We start from the raw sequence: 22,843 nt of genomic DNA on the forward strand, positions 1-22,843 counted from the left end.
ACATGTCCAAAATCTTATATCTGCATGAAATACGGAGAAAATCCTGACTATGGGTACACCAGTTTTGATAATTTTGGATGGGCTTTTCTGTCTTTGTTCCGACTGATGACACAAGATAACTGGGAAGTTCTATATCGGCAGGTAAAACAAGAGATTTTTGTTTTATTTCGCTTCAGCAGTCTTTTACTCCTTGATGCCAACTTTTTAAAGTTGTGATAGTGAAAATGTGTGTCATATTTCCTTAATATTGTGTGATGCATTTCTTACCATTAATAATTTAATATGTTTGGTTAACCCTATGTGAAACAATGGTGACATCAGGGGGTGTGGCCTAATATGCAAATGAGTTCCTGCTGGGCATTTTCTACAACAAAAGCCCTGGATGTTAGTGTGTTGGTGACATGGGGGGGATGATACTCTGCTTTTGGGGCACAACTCTATGATTTGAGGCCAATTTGACCATAGAGTTTTGTCCCAAAAGTAGAGCATCGTCCCCAACATAGCCTGCACAATGACATCACTTGCAGGTGACATCAGCGCATTGTGTGGTATCCTGCCTACTCCAGAAATGCCCCCAAATCCCCCTGCTGGTGCAACGAAGGGACCCGGCAACCCTACCCTCCATTCAGTGCCTTGGGGCTTCTTGCAGGTGCCTGGTCCCCAGATTGCCTATTTATCTTCCACCAAGGCCTTTTTGGTTGTTGCTCCTGCCCTTTAGAAGCAGCTTCTTGTTGAAGCCTGTGTTCTGCAGGATCTTCCTGCATTTTGCAGGGCATGTAAGACCACTGTATTCCATCAGACTTTTGGTTAAATTTGTGGAACTGCCCCACTTTCTGGACCTACTCACTGATTGGCTTACTCTCTAGGAATTTGCTTTTTTATACTTATTGATGTTTTATTAATCTTTTATTGTTATTTTATTTGATTATCTGGTGCTATTATTTTATTGAATGTTTATTTTTTATTATAAACTACTCTGAGACCATACAGGAAAGGATGTGATTTAAACATGTAAAAATTAAAAATAATTACATAACATTAATATAAACCAATGAGAATCTGTCAGACTGAGATATTTGTCCTTTCAGGTTATCAGATCATCAGGGAAAACCTTCAGCTTCTTTTTTGTAGTAGTCATCTTTATGTGCTCCTTTTATCTCTTCAATTTAATCTTGGCTGTTGTGATAATGGCATATGAAGAGCAGCACAAAGCGACACTTGCGTACACAAAGGCAAGGGAACTGTTACTTCAGGAAGCGAAAGAAATACTAAAGAAAGAACAGGTCTGTTGAAATATTATTGTATACTGAGCTCAACTTCTTATATTGTGTTGCTGTTCTTAACAATCAAAATAACATGCATGATCATATTGTAATGCTGCAGCAAGAATCAGTGTGGTAGAGTGGTCAAAAAGTTGGGCTAAGGTCTGGGAGAACCAGGTTCAAGTCTGCTGCAGAAGATTGCTGGGTGACCTTATGCTAGTTATACTCTCTTAACCAAACCTATTTTACAGGGTTGTTGTGTTGTGGGGTACTCTATAGCGCTGCAGACAATGACAAATTGCTTATTATATATACATTGTTTGTAATGGTTGGAAAATATATGCCATGCTATTTAGGCAAAACCGCTTCTCTCTACTCTGTCTGCCTCTCCTGTACTGGAAAGCAGGCATTCACAGGATTTCTTTATCTTTCTTACCAATAAGGTGCTTAGTGCTCTTACATACAGAGTATCTGTTTCAGGTATTAGCTGCCCAAAGGCATGAGTTATCCACTGGTGAAAACACAGAAATGCCATGTGCAGAATCCAATAAAAAAGAAAGAAAAAGCAAGAGGAAGAGGAAATTCAAAAAGAAGAAGCCCAGAATTTACGGGGAAGATGAAACTATGTTTTATTCAACACCTGATAAAACTCAAAAGGAGTTGGTGAGTTTTATGAGGCGCTAGCTTTAAATACAGCACTTGGATATGCAACATGGAACAGTACTTATTCCCTAAAGATTAGCTGGATATAGAAGGTGTTGCCTAGGGCTACAAATTTAATAAATCTTTACTTTTAAAAAAACTAAAAATTCAACATTTATCAGAATTTCACTGTCAGGTCCCTCCCCCCCCCCCCCGAGTACTCAATAAACAGATCTTTTTGGAGTATTAAGTTCCATTTATTAAGAATCCCAAGCGAGTAACTCTGAGACACAAGGTCTGAGTCAGATCCGGTCCACCAAAGCAAATTCATCAATAATATAGGTGCAGCGAAAGCATAGCGAGCAATGATAAGCCTTTCCCCCCCACAGTTATTTTCCCAAGCATTCTTTGGACTTGTAGTTTCACTTTTTCCCACTGTCCAAGGTGGCACTTGATACATTTTGATCTTCTTCGTGGTCTCTGTGCAGTCCCACACATGGGTCTTGCCGCAGGCAACGGATCCATACCTCGGAGCTCCAATAGCTCGTTTATAACGTCTTTTGGCGCGCTTTCCTCCCGCCCTGGGGAGCAGGCAGCGACTGCGCATGCCTGGAGCGGGGGGAGAGCGCCCATTCCACTCAGTTTCTTCCCTTCCGCCGCCCGGACAACACCTACCTCGTTGCGTTCCTCCTCTGGCTCGTCTCTTGGTATCGTACTATCTCTCCTTTTTCTTACTACTTGTTCTTTCCTTCGTCCTAATAATCTATATAAAAAAAAAGAAGAACCCGCTTCTGCGCTTTCGCTTTCTTTCTACTCCCCCCCCCCACCTCCGTCTCTCTCCCTTCCCTCTCTTCCCCTGTCCGGAACGGATGGAAGGGAAAATCACCTTTAAAAGGTGTAGGCAGTGTGCTTCTAAAATTCCGTCCTCTGACGGTCACTCGCTCTGCCTATTCTGCTTGGGGGAATCTCACAGAGTTGACACCTGCCACCACTGCGCTTGCTTCGGTAAGCAGGCGCGGAAAAACAGAGCAGCTCGTCTTCGTAGTTTCCTCATGGAGTCTTCTCTCCGCGCAATGTCCACCTCAGATCCGCCGCCTCCCCCACTAAGAGCGGGAGATTCGGCAGCTTCGGCCCTTCCTATCGCACCTAGGAAGCATAAGTCCGACAAAAAGGCTTCTAAGCACTCTGAGGGGCATAAGACGCCTAAAAAGGCCCGTCACGGCGACTCGAGCCTGTCGAAGCCGCACCGCTCGAGTCCGGAAACTTGCAGCCCGACCACCTCGGCGCCTAAGAAGCACCACGACCCGTCGGCTTCCAGCTCCGCCATCGCGCCCGTGCGTGAGCGTGAGCGCCGCGACCCGTCGGCTTCCAGCACTTCCGCCCTTGCTACGGCTGCGCAATCGGCTTCGACGGCTGCGCAATCGGCTTCTGCGCAGTCGGCTCCTTCCGTGATTTCTCACTCGAATCTGATCTTACCAATCGAACTCTCGGCTCCTTCCGATGTCATCTCGGAAATGCCCCGCCTCACTCAGCCTTCTATTGAAGTGATCCCGATTGGCTCTAGATCGCCCTCGGTACACAGTCTCCCTCCTATGGATATTCTCGAGTCCGATCCTCCACCTCTTCGACCCGAATCCTTCCTCGACATTACAACACCAGTGCTTAAGGACATTACAACTCCATTGCTTAAGGAGTCTTCTACCCAGGTCTCGTCTCATCGACTCCGATCTCGATCCCCGCGGCTCCGCTCTCGCTCGCGGTCTCCGCTCCGTCCAAGATCTCCGATCCGAGATCGCCTCAACTCTCTGCATCGAGATGACCATCGTGACCATCGCCGCGATCGCTCCCGGTCTCGGTATGGTGACTACCATCGTGGCTATCGACGGGACCGTTCTCCATCCCGGTCTCCGTCCCCTCCACCTCACTCACGTTACCATCGGTACTTGCGTTCGCCATCGCGCCACAGCTACAAGCATCTCTCCGACTTCGAACCAGAGCCTCTCTCCAGAGATGTCTATATGCCTCGACTCAGGGAATATTATTCTCCCGGACCCCGTGACTACTACCGTTCACGTGACCAGCGATCCCCTTACTACTGCCATCTGTCTCCCGGTTGCTATGGTGATTATCAGCATCACTACTACTCTCCTCGAGAAGAAGCAACCCCTCGCACCCGGGATGATGCAGCAGCCCCTTGGACCCGAGATGATTTCGGCTCCCATACTGTACATGGGTCCCACAATGTTGTGCAGTCTCCTGTCCTTACTCAGAACCGAGATTCTCCCAGGACAGCATCCGCATCGGTTTCCAAACCGCCTACTTCACCGCTTAAACGTCCTCGGGACCCTTCACCTGTCGAGCCCAAGTCACCTCAACACCCCGTCTCGGCTTCAGATAGAGATACCTCTGACCACTCTGACTCCGAGGAGGCTCCAGCCTCGCCTTCATCGGACCAACCTCCTAGGCTCTCACCATCCGATAGCTCTAAGGCTTACCTTAATTTGATCACAACTATGGCCTCCGCACTGAACATCCCCATGTCCTCTGATTCACCTAAAGTCTCGGATGTGGTACATGACCTGGTTCGCACAGATTTCCCGGATAGCTCTACGCTTCCTATGCTTCCTGTACACCTTGAGGGTCTTCGGGAAGCCTGGGAGAAGCCGGCCTCGATCCCTACTCTTTCCCGACGCCTGGATTCTCTTTATAGGGTGCACGCAGCTGACTGCAAATTCCTCGCCTCCCACCCGGCACCCAACTCTATTGTTGTCCATTCCGCCACCAAGAACAAACAATCTCGCCACCCCCGTTCCTCCGGACCGCGAGGGCCGAAAATTGGACACTCTAGCTAAGAAAATTTATAGCTTCTCTTCAACCAACTCTAAGTTGAACAATTACTTAGCCTATTTTGCGGCTTACTCCTTCAACTTGGCAAACCAGATCACCCCACACATCACATCCATGCCTGACTCATCTCAGAAAGCTGTTTCGGCTCTCGTCTCTGAGCTCTCCCGTGTCTCAAAACAACAAATAAATTCTATCCGCCATGCGGTTTCCTGTTCCTCCCGAGTCTTCGCAACTTCGGTGGCCCTACGTCGCCACGCCTGGCTGCGCTCAACGAACTTACAGCCAGACATCAAGCAGCGTATAGAAGACCTCCCTTTCGATGGTCTGGGACTATTCCATGCGTCCACGGACGAGGTCCTCGCATCGGTCGATGACGGCCGCAAAAGGGCGAAACGTCTTGGGGTCACACAACCAACCTCACTGCCCTCTAATAGGCAAAGACTGTGGAAGCCATCCTTTCAGCGCCGTCAACGGTCTCCTAAGTCTCAGGATTTCTGGAAAAGGAAACCTCTCCCAAAGCAGCCTTTCCATCAGAGGCCACGGGCTCAACCTTCTAAGAAGCAATCCCAGACAGGCAAGCAGCCTCTTTGACTCTCCCAACAGGCATACCCGACTATCTCCCTTTTACCCAAGCTGGAGTTCCATCACCACCGACTCTTGGGTTCTTACCATCGTGCGTCTAGGTTACGCAATAGAGTTCGTTTCGCCACCTCGCCACCACCACTTCATAGCTACCCCTCCATCTGCACTCCTCCATCAGGAAATTCTGGACTTGCTCCAGAAAAATGCCATAGAACCCGTTCCTCCCCAACATCGAGGGACGGGATTCTACTCAAGATACTTCCTGGTCCCCAAAAGGGATGGAGGGAAGCGCCCTATCCTAGATCTTCGGAAGCTAAACAAGTTCATCGAATACAGGAAGTTCAGAATGATCTCCCTACAGGCCATCCTGCCTCTTATTCCCAGGAATTCCTGGATGGCTTCCCTAGATCTTCAGGACGCTTACTTCCATGTGACAATCCGACCTCATCATCGGAAGTATCTGCGATTCGCCATGGGACAGGACCACTTCCAGTACGTATCCCTGCCCTTCGGCCTCTCCACCGCGCCAAGGGTATTCACCAAGTGTATGGCGGTGGTGGCAGCTGCCCTCAGACTTCGAGACATCACAGTCTTCCCATATATCGACGACTGGCTTCTCATAGCACCGACTCAACGTCGTCTGCAGAGCAATGTCAACACAACGCTCTCTCTTCTCAATTCCCTGGGCCTTTGTGTGAACACATCCAAATCCCATCTCGAGCCTACTCAGGACATCAAGTTTATAGGGGCTCTCCTCCGCACTTCTCTCCACCGTGCTTTCCTCCCCGAGGATCGAGCAATAACTATCATCACCTTAGCCAGGACAATTCAACGACAGCCTTGCCAGTCTGCGTTCACAATCCAACGCTTGCTGGGCCTCATGGCCGCCACGACTTCCGTCATCCACTTTGCCAAGCTACGAATGCGACAACTACAGCTTTGGTTTGTAAGAGCCTACCATCCTCAATTGCAACCGCAGAGTGTCTTACTCACTGTTCCCCAGAGAGCACTTTCATCTCTCAAGTGGTGGACTGTACCCAGCAATCTCCTTGCGGGCATGCCGTTTCTACCGACGCCTCCAGTGGCGGTTGTGACAACGGACGCCTCAAAGTGGGGATGGGGAGCCCACTTAGAGGACAAGACCGTCAGAGGCCTTTGGACTCCCTCCGAGAGGGCCATGCACATAAACTGCTTAGAACTGATTGCTGTGCACAGGGCCCTCTTATCCTTTCTCCCACTGATCAACGGAAGGCATGTTCAGATTTCAACGGACAACATGGCAACCGTCTATTATATCAACAAGCAGGGAGGAACCAGGTCTCTCCGGCTTTGCCGTATAGCCATTTCACTCTGGGAATGGTGTCTGAAGCACAACATTTACTTGACCGCCGTTCACCTCCCAGGTGTCGACAATGTTCTGGCCGACTCTCTGAGCAGGTTTCGCTTGGACGACCACGAGTGGTCCCTCAACCCGACCTACCTTCGACGCATTTTCAGATGTTTCGGAACACCCATGGTGGATGCCTTTGCTTCCAGGGACAATGCCAAGTGCCCACGCTATTTTTCGAGAAGGGGGAACGACGCCTTTCTACACAGCTGGACGGGCCCTCTTCACTACATCTTCCCACCAACCCCTCTACTGACTCGGGTACTGATGAAGATCGCACGAGACGGCACGGACTGCATCCTGGTAGCCCCTTGGTGGCCACGGCAACCGTGGTTCACGAGACTTCTCCAGTTATCTCATCACACTTACCGTCGCCTCCCTCTTGTGAGCGACCTTCTGTCCCAAGCCAATGGTCAGATATTGCACCACAACCCTCAGGTGCTGGCCTTGACGGCCTGGAGAATTCGCCCTCCTGCCTCTCCACAGAGGTAGCCCACATCATTCTCAACGCAAGGAAGCCCTCCACAAGGCTTTCGTACCAACATAAATGGAAGCGCTTCTGTTCATTCGCGACTGCTAACCATCTGCATCCAGAGTCCGTACCTCTCAATATGATCTTAGAATATTTACTTTCTCTACAGAAATCAGGACTCTGTTACTCATCCCTGAAAGTTCACCTGTCTGCCATTTCTGCGTTTCACAATCCGGTAGACGGTAAAACAGTTTTTTCTCATGCCCTGTCTAAGTCTTTTCTCAAGGGCATGTTGCACCTCAATCCACCCGTTAAACCCCTTGTCCCAACTTGGAGTTTATCCCTAGTTCTTTCCTCGCTGATGAAAGCGCCATTTGAACCTATGGCTACCATAGACCTCAATCTTCTTTCCTGGAAGACAGCATTGCTGGTTGCCCTTACCTCTGGCAAACGGGCAAGTGACTTATGCGCCTTCCGCCATGATCCTCCTTACACCATTTTCCACAAGGAAAAGTTTGTTCTGAGACCGGACCCTGCATTCCTTCCTAAAGTTGTCTCCCAGTTCCACTTATCGACTTCAACCTCTCTACCAACCTTTTTCCCCAACCCAACCGACCAAGGACAACGGGCCTTGCATTCTTTGGATGTCAGAAGGGCTTTATCTTTCTACCTTGATCGTACACAGCCTTTCCGTAAGGACCCTAATCTGTTTGTGGCATACGGAAAACCTTGCAAAGGACACAAAATTTCTACCCAGAGACTGTCTAAATGGGTAGTTAGTGCCATCAGGCTGTGCTACGAACTGGCTAAACAGCCTCTGCCCGAAGGCCTTAAGGCTCACTCTACTAGAGCGGTCTCGACGTCTTCGGCTTTCCTGCACGGCGTCTCCCTAGAGGACATCTGTGCTGCTGCATCGTGGTCCTCTCCTTCCACGTTCGTCTCCCATTATGCGTTGGACGTTCGTGCGAGACATGACGCCTCCTTCGGCCAAGCGGTCCTCAGATCCATCTTTCACTGAGATGAGGGGTGAGTACATCCGCTTATATTCCTATGTCATACAATCTTTGTTATTGGCCATGTGACTAACTTCCTTCTTTTCCAGCACCCTCCTCCAGGACACTTAGCTGGCTAGTCACCCATGTGTGGGACTGCACAGAGACCACGAAGAAGATAAACAGGTTGCTTACCTGTAACTGATGATCTTCGAGTGGTCATCTGTGCAGTCACACACGCCCACCCAGCCTTCCCCGCTGCTGACCTTTGGTACTTCTTGCTTAAACTTTTGTAGTCTCACTGCCAGTGGCGGCTGGAAGAAACTGAGTGGAATGGGCGCTCTCCCCCCGCTCCAGGCATGCGCAGTCGCTGCCTGCTCCCCAGGGCGGGAGGAAAGCGCGCCAAAAGACGTTATAAACGAGCTATTGGAGCTCCGAGGTATGGATCCGTTGCCTGTGGCAAGACCCATGTGTGTGACTGCACAGATGACCACTCGAAGATCATCAGTTACAGGTAAGCAACCTGTTTTTACTAGTCATAACATCCAGGCAGGTGCAAAACCAAAGCAATGCAAAGCATGGGATGGGATGGGACAGGAAGGGATGCAAGATAACACCAAGACAGTAGTTTATGCATAGCATGAAAAGACAGTAACCCTTTCATAATAAGATATTTAGCACTCACAGAAAAAAAAATCAATATCTACTTTTTATCAGAATTCCACTTTTCTGTTTTTATTATTTTTTTAGAGACAGTTTTTTTGTTTGGTTTTTTTTTACCCAAACAAAAAAATGCACAGGAGCACAGTTCCAGCAGGTTTCGCATCAGTGGGTGTGGCCTAATATGCAAATGAGTTCCTGCTGGGCTTTTCCTACAAAAATCCTGTGTGAAACCATGGTGACATCGGGGTGTGGTCTAATATGCAAATGAGTTCCTGCTGGGCTTTTTTCCCTACCAAAAAAGCCCTGTTTAGAGATATGTTATACTGTTGATTTAATAATATAGTACAATTTGTATAATGGCCACCATTTTTAAATACACCATTTGTAAATACACTCATGTTGAAGCAGCTGAACAAAGTTTGAGTCCAGGGGCACCTTTAAGACCAACAACGTTTTATTCTGGGTATAAGCTTTCATGTGCATGCATACTTTTTAAGATACTTCTTCAGATTTGTCAATACTGTTACTTGACAGTCCTTGAAATCGATTATCATGCCAACTGCGTAACAGTGTTCAGTGTCTAAAAGCTTTTAAATGCCTTCTGTTAAATACTAAACACTATGGCAGGCCAACTGCTAAATTAGGAAAAATTCTGAACACTGTTGCATGTTGATGATCAAATATTGTCCAATGAATTGATTTTAAAATCTCTTCAGTTATCGCCAGATGTCAAATGTTGGCATCAATGGCATATTTGTTAATATTTGATGTGTATGTAATGAATATCCAATCTCAAAACAACAGAAGAAAATTTGTTTGAAGTAGTTTAATAATTTGAGTGTCATGTAATGTTTTCACATAAGCAGCAGACCACTACCATAATTTACACTGCGAAGTCTCCATTACATCTCCCTTCAGGAAGCCAGTATTCCTTAGCTTGTGAGGTTGGTTGAATTCAGGTTGATACTACTTCCAGTGTCTAGCATGGGGGTGGCCAAACTTGCTTAATGAAAGAGCCATGTATAATAAATGTCAGCCGTCTGAGAGCCGCAAGACAGGAATGTCAGATGCTTGAGAGCCTTGAGTCATGAAGGCAGGCAGGCAAATAGATGGAGGTAGGAAGGAGAGGTGGAAAGAAAGCAACTTTAACTGCAAATGTATTCTCCAAGCCACCAGTTAGCTTGGCTTGGAGAAGTGATTTAAAGAGAAAAATGTCTTCTCCAAGCTGGCCAATAGGGCAGTGGAGGCTTCAAAAGCCACACAATATGTGTGAAAGAGCCACATGTGGCTCTTGAGCCACAGTTTGGCCACCCCTGGTCTAGCAGACTCCTGGTGTGATTATTCTTAAGGACCAATATGCCTCTTAATCTTAGTTGCTTCTTATAACTTACTACTGCTAGTTATTTTGAAAATAAGTTTGTGGCATTAACCAGTTTTTTTATTAGATCTCTATAGGAGGCTCATTTTTCTTTGTGTTTTGATATTTACTCATGGGAGGGAGCATGAATAAATGGAGATGTTGTAGCAACACTTTAAACATTCACCTTTGATTTTTTTTTTACTTCAAAAGAAAGAAATATTAATGTCTTATCAGCTGCCAGTCAACATAGCTGATGATCCATTTCAAAGACAAAAGTTAACAAGTGCAGCAAATGTCCTCAGCAAAAGTATGGGTAAGTTCCAGCCAGTTTGGTGTAGTGGAGCCAGTTTGGTGTAGTAGTTAAGTGCTCTGACTCTTATCTGGGAGAACCAGGTTTGATTCCCCACTTCTCCACTTGCAGCTGCTGGAATGGCCTTGGGTCAGCCATAGCTCTCACAGAGTTGTCCTTGAAAGGGCAGCTTCTGAGAGAGCTCTCTCAGCCCCATCTACCTCACAGGGTGTCTGTTGTGAGGGGAGAAGATATAGGAGATTGTAAGCTGCTCTGAGTCTCTAATTCAGAGAAGAGGGCAGGGTATAAATCTGCAATTCTTCTTCTTCTTCCTCAGTTGGGTTGTAAAAAAGGAAATTATCCAGATTATCATTCTTTTTAAAAATGTTAGTTTATTCAAGGGGAGTATAACTGGCTCATCTGGAAAGCCTTGGGTCATGTCCTCAAAAACTTTCAGCTTGAATCCAGGCTAACATTTCCTTGGGTGCAAGAAGTTCCACTTGCAAGCACAATTTTCCTGCCATGCTCCTCACATGGAATCTCAAAAGGCCTCCTATTCCTTCTTCAAGGGGGAGGGTCCTCTTTCCCCATTTTTGGGGGGAGGCTGCTGTGGGGGCCAAAAAAAAAATCTGAATATGACCTTTAAAATGGCTTTTTGTTACTGCTTTATTTCTGAGTTTTCAGCATATGTTTGTATCATCTTCTCATTATAGATTTCAGATGAATTTACTTTAAGGCACACTCCACACAATAGTTTTTGGTGTTAGCTAATAGCAGTAGTTCAGCACACAGTATAGAATGCTTAAATCTATTTGCTTTTACTGGGCTTAAGCATGCATGATGCATTGTATTCTTTCACTTATGAAAAATTCCATGTGTCAGGTGACAAACAGTGCAAACCTACACAGAGTTACCAGCCCCATACTTAGGGGCTGTGGGGGGAAGGGGCCATGGGGGTGAGAGCAGGAAGGTGGAGAGGCTGGGGGCCATCCCTCTTCCTCCCCCCCCATGTGATTAAAGCCAGCCAATAAGAAGATTGGCTCGCCCTTTTAATGGCGCAGGACAGGCAGCAGCTGCTCTTGGGTGCCCTTCCTGTGCAATTAAATCATACAGGAGTGGGAGGGAGAGTGGTAGCCCTAGGATGGAGGGTGAGGGGCTAAAAGAACCAAAATCTGTCAGGGGGCCAGGCCCTGTGGGCCCCTGATTAACTACGGGCCTGAGTTACTCCAGTCTACACCTGCTGTAATCAATGCACTGTATGTACCTTTCCACTGGAGCTTTACCAGGTTAATTAATTATTCTCGGCACTCACCATTTCCTTAACAAAAACAAAGAGATGACATACTTTCAGACTTAAAAACTGAATCAAAGATTTCAGGGCCTGGATCTGCTTTTTTATCTAAGTTTTATAAGGTCCCCAAATTGAGAAATGATGCAATTTATATCAATAAAAGCCACTTCCCAAGCTTCTGTTACACTTCTAGTATGACCAAAAAGCAGAATCCAAGGTAGTGTTAGGAAGATGAATATATGGAATATGTATATGCCTCAAGAGCAGCCAGATGGTATCATCAATAGTATCCTTTTAGTTTCTCCCATATGATGGAATAGTTGTCCCTCTCCTAAAGGAAATAGTAATGTGTTGCACATGGGGCACAATCTACCATCGATGCTGGGTGGTCATTCCACATTGACCTTATATGGATTGGCCATTAGAATCACCAGGAACATTCCCAGTGGACAACAACCTATTCCACACCAGGGGCAATGAGGCCAGACTTGAGAGGATGAGCTGCCATCCCAGTTGTCAAAGGTGGGCAGAGGTAGGCACCTTCTTTGGCAGAGTGCTGCTGCAGCCTAAACTCACTGTGCCAACCTTGGCCCAATGGGCTGGTCAAGGACAAGCCATAGCTGCCACCTCTAGCAGTCACAACTTGCCTTTACCCAGCCCTGTAGGCATTGGCTGGCATTGCTTGCCTCCCTCCACCTCTGGCAGCTGCATCTCATTCCTGCCTGATCCCATTGCTTCCTGGCTGATACCAGTTCTATGCAACAGTTTGTCATCTCCCAGGTACTACAGTTCCAGCTCTGTAGCAAATTGCCAGAGACAAAGTGCTTCAGATAGGACCTTCATCCCTGGCAATTGTGTGTACATAAAGCTTCTGTGTTGCCGAACGCTTTCACGGCTGGAGTTCATTACCTGTTGTAGATTTTCCAGGCTGTAGTGCCATAGTAGTACCTGATGTTTCACCAGCAGGGCCGTAGCCAGAAAATTTTTGGTGGGGGGGGCCCAGGAAATAAAATTTTAGGTGGAGGGCCCCCCGCTCTGGCAGCCCCCACTGCTTTGGTGGCCCTCGATCTCCCCACTGCTCCATCGGCCCCTGCCCTCCTCCACGCCACATCACCCCTCCCTCCCACCCACCCACATGCTAAAGCACTGGCTCCTGGGGCTCTTTCAAGGACCCCCCACCATCAATCAGCAAGAAAAGAGGTGCTGAGGCCGGCGGCTCCTCTGCCAGCTTTCTGGCGTTCTCAGCACATTCAGTGTTGGGGTGCCGACAGCAAGAAGGACCAGCTGGTCCTTCCCACTGTGAGTGCCCCAGCGCTGAACGTGCCGAGAACACTGGAAAGCCGGCAGAGAAGCCGCAAGCCTCACACTGCTTCTCCCACCGATCAGCTGATCAGTGGGGGGGCCTCCTTGAAAGAGCCTCAGGAACCGGGGCTTTACCGGGAGGGAGGAGGGAGGTGCTGCAGAGGAGGGCAGGGGCTGACAGAACAATGGGGAGATCGGGGGCTGCTAGAGCAGTGGCGGTGGAGAGAGCAGGGCTGTGAGAGCAGCGGGGAGAGGGAGAGCTTGGAGAGCAATGGAGGGGCCATATAGTTGGAAGAAGGGTTTGGGTGGAGGGGCCTAGCCCCCCACCCCCATGGCTATGGGCCTGACTGCCTCTGAGGATGTTGGTCCAGCTACTGGCAAAGCCTCAGGTACTACTATGCTAAGACCACGACAATACAGCCTGGAAATCTACAACTAAAAAGCTCCTGTGATTTTTTTCACTTGTTTTGGGGAAATCTCTATTCGCACAGTGAGGGTACATATGTAGCCATGTCCTTGTCATTGAAATGAATAATGACTCCCTATGCACTCCATGTACATTGATGCTCTGTGTGCAGGAAACAGCTATGTTGATGTAGTAGCTGGAGTTATGATTAAGTTTAAATGATAAGGCCTTTGATTCCATAGCACCACTTAAACCAATAACTAATAGTATATGAGTGATATAGCTAATAAACCTCCATTTCTCTGAACCAAAGCAATGGTACAATTTCAGAGAAAAAGTTTTCCATATTATACAGGTGTTTCAGTGATAGCCCAAAGGATTTGCCAAACTGGTTATTCCTCTGTGATTGTAAAGTGTGTTCTGTAAACAACCTGATTTATAGTTTTAAAACTCATTGCACTATGCTTTACACTAAAGCAGCACCTTAAAGAAATTTGAGTATATATCAAACGCTATGTTTTCTGCCATTCTACGTGAAATGCTTGTCTGTAGTACAGGGTTTGAATCATATTTTTAAAAAGAACTGGCCAGGATAGTTATATTCAAATCCAGTAGCATTTTAGAGACTAACAAGTCAAAGCTCTCTTCATCAGATAGTTATCAATTGTTATACTTCTTTCTGAGCTGTTATTTAGTCTTACTTTAAAATACATTGTAAGGAATGGCTTGTGTGTGTGGATTAATTTTCCTGGGGGTTGTGGCAGACACGTTGCATGCATGTATATACGTTTAAAAAATTGCCAGTATTGAAATGGTCTAACCACATGCACTAGCAAATGCGCCTATAATTTTGTTCCTGTTGTTTTTTAGAATGGGAAGAGTCAAAGCTTGAGTTTCCTCCAAGACTGAAACGTGCGGTCCAAAAGTACCTCATTTGGCAATGTTGCCCATTCTGGTTGCGAATAAAGAAAATGGTGAAGAAACTAACAACGAATCCATTAACTGAAATCTTTATCACATTGTGTATTATAGTCAATACCCTAATCATGGCATTAGAGCGCATAGTCCTCTGTGAAGAAGAAGTTAGCAGGGCAAACTGTGTAAGTCAACGCCATATTTCACTGCATGTCAGAATTTACCTTGTTTATTGTTTGGGGTGATTTTTAATACTTTTAAAAATGTATTTTGTACCTAGAGATTTCATTTTCCCCCTCGCAATTTTACTTGAAATCAAGCATCCACACAGCAAAGTGAATATCAGGTTATAGAAAAATAGTTTTTTCAGATGAAAATTGCCAAGCATGATATGAACACTTCTCATACCTGGATTCTAACTCACATGACTCTGTCAGTAGCTTTCTCATTTGCTTGATCAAACGGTGTCTGGAAAACCTTCCTTCTCCAGTGAAATTAAAGAGGGCCCATATTTATAACCAGAACTACTGGACATGAGTCACTTCAAAATGTGGTAGAGGAAGGCTTCATTCCTAAGTTGCTTCCAGAAGAAGAGTTGGTTCGTTGGGATGTTTTTCAGGTGGAATGTGGTGCAGCAGAGCTGGGGCTAAAGAATAACAGTTCATACACAAATTAGATCTTGGCAGGCTCAGAGGAGCAGCCATCAATAGCAAGAAAAAGCGCAATGTGTAAGAACCTCTCTTCTGCTAGCTCAGAGCTGGTTTGCACAATGGAAAGAAGGGTGGCCAGGTCCACTCCGCCTGTGGGGGGTGCAGGGTTGCCAGCCCCAGGTTGGCAACTCCTACTGAGGTCCCTGACCTTCCTAGGCAGCACCCCAAATTCCCACATTTGGGGGTGGTGCCTGAGGAGGTCAGGGACCTCAGTAGGATACAATGCCACAAAGTCCACATTCCAGAGCATCCATTTTCTTTAGGGAAACTGATTACTGTAGTCTAGAGATGAGCTGTGGTTCCAGGGGATCCTCAGGACCCACCTGCTGGTTGACATCCCTAATGGAAGGGAAGGCTGCTTGAGGGATAAAGTCCACCCAAAGCTTGTTGCTTTAGAAATTAAATGGATGTGCTTTATTGTTGGGGAATCCATACCTTGATAGGACATGAAGAATAGGCATTCTAGTTATCTTTCTAGGGTAGGATGGAGAATGATACTGGGATCATGGAGATTCAATAAAGAAGAAGAAGGAAGGTGAACCATAAGGAAGTTTCGTAGAGTGGCAATCTGGCATCTAAGGGACAGCAGGAAAAGAGGCAAAGAGGGATGATAGAGCAAACTGACCTATCCATTTTATTAGCTCTACTGCCCCCCCTCCCGAATACTGGAGTACTTGGTACAAAAATTCATTTTACATTCTTTTGGTTCCAACATTCACAATGACCATAACTTGGCAGACTTCTGTATTTCCTGTCACCCACATTCTTGCTGACATCATTTCTCTCACACAGGTTTTCACTGGCATTTTTGCAATAGAAATGATCCTCAAAATCATTGCCCTTGATCCATATTACTATTTTAAAAGAGCTTGGAATATTTTTGACTTCTTAATCGTCATTATAGGCATAATAAGCTTAGCAACTGGAATACGCCTATCTTTTTTCAGACTGGTAATGAGGAATTATTTTTTATTATAATAAACATAACTGTTCCATGTAAAATTTCTGAGGCTACTTTCTCTGGAGTTAGTTTTGTTTGGATGAACTTTGGGTATGTAGCAAAATGGATTGGTGTGAAGTTCTTAAGGAGCTTTATACCTGTTTGAGTTGGGAAAAATAGAAAATATTATATGACAAGGCTAAACCTCACAGGAAATCAGATTCCTTCTTACAAAAATTCTGCAAGTTTTAGCAGCTTTCAGCAACTCATTTGTATATGGCAATGTTTTGCTAAGTTAAGATAATTTTCAGTTTGCGACCGTGTAACATGCAGTGCAATGCTATGTAGAGTTACACTCTTCTAAACTCATGGGCTTAAGTGGACTTAAAAGATTGTTACGCTGCTTGGGATACACTCTGTTGGAGTATAGAAATTATATGCACGTTAGGAGAGCATGTGGTAAAGTGAAATGAAATATCAGCAAGGACACTACTGTAGCCACACCCTGAACTAGGGTTGCCAAGTCCAATTCAAGAAATATCTGGGGACTTTGGGGGTGGAGCCAGGAGACATTGGGGCGAAGCCAGGAACAAGAGTGTGACAAGCATAATTGAACTCCAAGAAAGTTCTGGCCATCACATTTAAAGGGACAGCACACCTTTTTAAATGTCTTCCTTCCATAGGAAATAATGAAGGATAAGGGCACCTTCTTTTGGGGCTCATAGAATTGGACCCCCTGGTCCAATCGTTTTGAAATTTGGGGGATACTTTGGGGAGAGGCACTAGATAGTATATTGAAAATTTGGTGCCTCTACCTCAAAAAACAGCTCCCCCAGAGCCCCCGAAACCTCCAGATCAATTCCCCATTATACCCTATGAGAAGACGTTTCCCTCTCCACCCCCCTCCCCCCTGCCCCCCCCCCCCCATTTCTGGAAAATCTGATGCAGGAGACAGAACTCACTCACCTCCGGAGGTGCAGAGGCACATGGTCCTTTGGGGGCGTGGCGGGCTCCCCTCCCTTCACCGGCCAGCTGACTGGGGGCGGGAAGCAGCCTGAGAAAACGGAAGAGCTCTGGCTGCTGCGATCGGGGCTGGGTGGGAAGGGCTGCCGTTCTCCCCCTCCCCCCCCGCTTTTCCTTTTATGGCCAGCGGGGGGAGGAGGCTCCAAATCGGGAGTCTCCAGGCCTAGCGGGGGATTTGGGACCCCTACCCTGAACTGAGCATGTGCTCTATTGAGTACATAACTTTATAAGGTGACAACTCTGTGTCATCAGACGGAGATTCTGAAAAGCACCATGTTTACCCCTTTGTGCATAGGGAGGTCAGCTCCCTGCTGGTTCTGCCCAGCACTGCTCAGCTGGATGGCATGTGAAAAATACTGGGGAAAATGCAACGATCAGCATCATACAGAAACAATGATATCACTTTCTCCAATGATTGGAAGTGATCTCACTGTGTCAGACACTGCTCTAGCATTCACCCAGAACTCTGTGGTTAAACTGTAGAGTTCTGGCCAGATATCTGCTTATCCCCTCCTACATGATAATGTCACTTCCCGTTCATGCGGGAAGTAACATCATTATGTCGCTGGCAACATCTCAGTGTACCTTCCCCCAGATAAGTCTCCCTGCCAATTTGTATCTTGATCCAGACAACAATGTCTGTATGCAGAAGTAGTTTGCTAAACATGCATCTCCTTCTCTGGATCAGGAACTGCGGGGGGTGGGGATTGGATGTGCATTTGGATGCAGTTGTCGACTGAGGACTTTTTTTTTAGCAGGAACTCCTTTGCATATTAGGCCACACACCCCTGATGTAGCCAGTCCTCCAAGAGCTTACAGGGCTCTTAATTAAGGGCCTACTGTAAGCTCTGGGAGAATTGATTACATCAGGGGTGTGTGGCTGTGACGGAAAGCTAGGGGTTAACCAGAAACTGAAGACGCACAGGGCCTGCGTCAGGTGACCTGAGGGTGGGGGCAAAGTGCTCAGAGCTCTCAGGGAGGGAAAGTCTGTGAGGGACAGAAGCTGCTGAGGCAGTCTTTTCAGTCAGTTGGTGTCTGACAGAGTTGGTGCCTGTCAGTGAAGTCTGTCAGTGTTGGAGCCTGACAGAGACTGAGAGGGTCAGTTCGTGCCTGACAGAGGCTGAGGGGACAGCTGATCCTGTGAAGGAGCTTGAGACAGTGACGGGAAAGTCTTCCAGAGACTGCAAGCTCGACAAAACCAGCCAAGAGGGCTGTGTGTGAGGAACAAGTGTGAGTCAGTCAAGACCTGAAACGGTCACAGACACCTATAGACAACTCTGAAGATCTAGTGAGGTGGTTGAGGGAGTGGATGTGGGTCTGAGACACCAGAAGGGCTGAGAGGAGTGTGGCTCCAGTCGAGGGGTGAGACTTGGCACATCATACCCAAGAGGCCAGACCTTGGCTAGAGGTGGAGAGAGCAAGTTATAGGGAAACTGTGAACTGGGAAACTGAGAGAGACTCAAAAGAAGGAAAAAGTTAAGGTAAAGCCTGAAACAACTGAGCAACGTGTTAGCCTGTGTAAATATCTCCCATATCCCCAGTTTAAGACTTTGTGTTATAATAAATCTGTGGTTTGCATTAAAGTTCTTGAGAGCCTATACTTTTTGGGAAAAACTACAAAGCTGCTGTGGTCCCCTACGAAGAGAATTCTATTTCCATCAAATAACAAAGTAAAATACCCCGAAGAGACTGAAAATAAAGAGATCCAGTGAGGCCGTGAGGTTGGCGCTGCTATAGTGGCCTAATATGCAATGGAGTTCCTGCTACGAAAAAAGCCCTGACTAGGCCTAATTTGGGGGTTTGAGATTGAATGTTTAAAGAGGGCATGTTTTAGACCCCCTAGTTCCAAACCCCATGAGTCAGTTGCAACATGATGGCACTCAATTATTATTAGTTCCAAGCTTTGCTGCCATCCTAGTCTTTCTGCACATCCACATTCTGCTGTAATTTTGCACGTTTAGAGCTGAATCAGAGCACAGGAGTTGTATCTGCTGACTGGTTTCTCATTGTTTTTAAATTTGTAGATTAAATATTGGAAAAGTTGTATCTAACCCCTCCTTTTCTGTTGCTATTTTCTTCTCTTTTTCTTAACAGCTGAGAATCTTCAAATTATCCAAATTTTGGCCAGCGTTGAATAAACTCATGAAAATCATGCTGAAATCAGTGGGCCCACTGGGCAACCTCACGCTTGTTCTGATTTTCACTGTATTTATTTTTGCTTTGGTTGGCATGCAGGGGTTTGGGGGCTATTACAACGTAAGCGGGTGTAACAAGTGTAAAATTGTACCAGTTCCTTTCTGTCAAAATGAGACAGAAACAGGTGCATTACGTTGGCATATGAAGGATTTCTTTCATTCATTTCTTATTGTATTCCGAATTTTATGTGGAGAATGGATTAATACCATGTGGGACTGTATGCAAATAACTAAGAAAGATGGATGGTGTATCGTTCTATTCATGACAGTCTTGGTGGTAGGAAATCTAGTGGTGAGTTTACAAACATTTTCATAGTTTTGGGGAAAAGATGGGTGCTTTTTCAGGTTAAAACAATTTTATTTGGTAACATATGGTAATTATGTCCAATACTAATAAAATATTAATAAAGACATTACTTTCCCCATACATTACTCTTTTCCCTCCTCCCCTCCCCCCAAATCTTATGGTTAAACAATTTTATTTAGTAATATATGGTAACAGTATTCAATACTCTTAATCATCAATAAGCACTTATTACCCATCCCATACATTACTTTTCAGCTACCCCTCCCCCCATATCTTGACCCCCGCCGGTGTTACTTACTTAAAATACTATTACTTAAAAGTAAACTTAACTAATAAAAATAAAGGTTATAAATAATTTTTTCTCCTAATTCTTAATTATTATCAAAAATCTCCCAATGTCCTTTTATTTTCCATTCTTTTTCTATATATCTTCTGAACTTCTTCCAATCTCTAATGAAACCTTCTAAATCATAGTCCTTTAAAATTCTTGTTAATTTGTCCATTTCACTCCATGTCATAACTTTTACAATCCAGTCCCATTTCTCTGGTATTTTATCCTGCTTCCACAACTGCGCATACAATGTCCTAGCAGCTGAAAGCAAGTACCATATCATATTTCTATCCTCTTTTGGAAGGTTTTCCATTTGTAATTCCAATAGGAAAGTCTCTGAAACTTTCTTTAAGGATGGGTGCTTTTTCAGAAGCATTTTATGCAGTGGACTATGCATATGAACATACACATGAAGCTGCCTCATACTGAATCAGACCATCGGTCCATCTTCAGTATTGTCTATTGGCAGCAGTTCTGCAGGGTCTCAGGCAGAGGTCATTCATTACCACCTACTGCCAGACTATTTAACCAGAGATGCCAGGGATTGAACCTGGGACTATCTGCAAGAAAAGCAGATGCCATACCACAGATTCCATGGCCCATCCCCAATCCTAAACATGTTTACTTAGAAATAAACATGTACATATAGTTGATGAGATCTTACTCTTCAGTGTTTAGGATTACCACTTTAGTTACACATTTTTTAGCCATTCTTTCTGGGAATTTCAGACACCCATCTTTTGTCCTTAAGAAAATAGTTTATCTCTGCAATCAGGTATACATATTTAACTTGAATTTCTTTGGAAAGTGAGATATTCCCTGGTCATCTGCTTCCTCACAGACCCTCGTAAAACAAACTGACCAGAAAAAAAAATTGTAACAGCAGCCAATAAAAATAACCAGAACTAACCAGTCCCAAATCCTGGGTCAGCAATAAAGTTTGCTTGCTGTCAGTAGGGGAATGCTGACATTCAGTGGGATAGTAGGCGGAAATTCTAGGGAGGGGCAACTTCCCATGACATCATGGCATCCCTTCAGGCTGCATAATTGGCAGTGACCTCATTACACCGTGTAGTAGGGGAAGTCCCAACTCTGCTAGTCTCTCCAATAGGATAAGTCCCAACCCCACCAGTCAACAAAAAGCTAACAGAGTGGGTGCTGGAGGGAGGGGTTCCTAAAACAAGGTACTGCAACAAAGACCCATTCTTTTGTTGCCACAACTTATTTCAGAAGTGGGGGCGGGGGGTCTTGCACCAAGTCCTCTAGTGAAAATCTTAATCAAAAGGCAGGTTCATACAAAGGCAGTGGTCCTTCAACTGCCTTGTATATTGTCCGTTTTGAGAGACATGGAGGCAGTATTGCAGAGGGCCATTGTTGCCTGCAGTTCAAATATGTGTCCACACTCAATTGGTCAGGTTGGGCTGGTTTCAAACAGTCCCCCGGGAGAAACTGGAAATAGCTTCTGATGGCAAGAGATCTGGGTACAGCTGTACTGGATTCCTATTGGGTTGTGCCTGTGATTTCCCTGAAAATGAACATGTTTTCCTGGGCCCTCATATTGGGAACAATGAACATTTTTTTCCCCTTAAGTTTTAGTACAGTAGTGAAATCTTCAGCTGGGTTGGTCCAGTACGGTGGACTTATGGTGGTCCTTGCTGCTCTCCTGCCATCTTCATAGCCATCATTAGTCTGAAGGGGTACTGTTCAAGGATAACCATATTACATCACATGAGACTGTTGATCTGCAAGCATGGTCTTTAATTTTTTTTTTAAAACTAAAGCACATAACTATCGTAAAATTCCCCAGAACTGCAGTACCTTGAATTATTTACAGGAAACCAGGGCCTTCAATATATCCTTATCTTTCAAACAGGTTAGAGCAGTTAATAACACTATCAAAGATAGTAAATTCAGAGTCAAACAAGCATTCTTACTGTGCATACCATCAATATTTTGTCTTAATTTTTGATCTGATTATTACTTGGCGGAGAATTATGAAATAGAAGCATTTCATAGCATTTCTTCATAATTACCTTTTAGTTTAATTAATTAAAATAAATGCTGCACTCTGCACTGTATAATGAAAATGCTTTCTTAGCACTGAACCTGTCTACCAAAGAAAGACTGTTTAAATGTACTACTTTACAAATGGTTCCTATTTCCTCATTTTCAAAACTATTGTTTTTCACTCAGGTCCTCAACCTCTTTATTGCTTTGCTGCTGAGTTCCTTCAGTAGCAGTGCTGTGGAAACTGAGCCAAACAATCCTAGCCTTCAGTTGGCTTTTGCGCACATTCGTAGTGGGTTCCAATACGTCAAACACTGGCTGTGGGATTTGTGTTGCAGTGGACTCATGCAAAAGCTGAAGAGAGCAAGGAAACAGGATAAGAAAGTGGCTATTACTATCCATAATGCAAACCAGAAAAAGTGTGCGACTGACTTGAAGGAGATGCAAGAGAGCTGTGTCAACAACGAAATCTTCAAATGCTTGGATCAGCTAACAACAGATGGGAAACAAGAGGATTTTATGCCAAATAATAATACATGTGTCTGTATCCCCATTGCTGAAGAAGAGTTTTTAAGTGATGAGGAAGACTTTACAGTCACAAAAATGGATTTCAGGAACCAGGTATGAAACAAAGACTTCTAAAAATCTGGTAGAACACTAATATAGATAACTCTTGCTTCAGAGCCTTTATTTGATGAGGTAAAGGTAGTCCCCCGTGCAAGCACTAGTCATTTCTGACTCTGGGGTGACATTGCTTTCACGTTTTCATGGCAGACTTTTTATGGGGTGCTTTGCCATTGCCTTCCCCAGTCATCTACGCTTTCCCCCAGCAAGCTGGGTACTCATTTTACCGACCTCGGAAGGATGGAAAGCTGAGTCAACCTGGAGCCGGCTACCTGAACCGAGCTTAGGACTGCAGT

At 45.5% G+C, this 22,843-nt stretch overlaps 1 protein-coding gene across 1 annotated transcript in view; it reads left to right on the forward strand.

The window, feature by feature from the left end:
* Positions 1-22,843, forward strand: part of LOC132578137 (sodium channel protein type 5 subunit alpha-like) — a 60,156-nt gene continuing 37,313 nt past the window's right edge. Inside the window, 8 exon segments of the mRNA XM_060247993.1 lie at positions 1-141; positions 1,089-1,283; positions 1,743-1,925; positions 10,418-10,520; positions 14,366-14,595; positions 15,913-16,071; positions 19,178-19,570; positions 22,110-22,544. Coding sequence (XP_060103976.1) covers positions 25-141; positions 1,089-1,283; positions 1,743-1,925; positions 10,418-10,520; positions 14,366-14,595; positions 15,913-16,071; positions 19,178-19,570; positions 22,110-22,544 — 1,815 coding nt within the window. The 5' untranslated portion in view covers positions 1-24.

Source organism: Heteronotia binoei, chromosome 10 (genome assembly GCF_032191835.1).
Source record: "Heteronotia binoei isolate CCM8104 ecotype False Entrance Well chromosome 10, APGP_CSIRO_Hbin_v1, whole genome shotgun sequence".
NCBI classification, from domain to species: domain Eukaryota; kingdom Metazoa; phylum Chordata; class Lepidosauria; order Squamata; family Gekkonidae; genus Heteronotia; species Heteronotia binoei.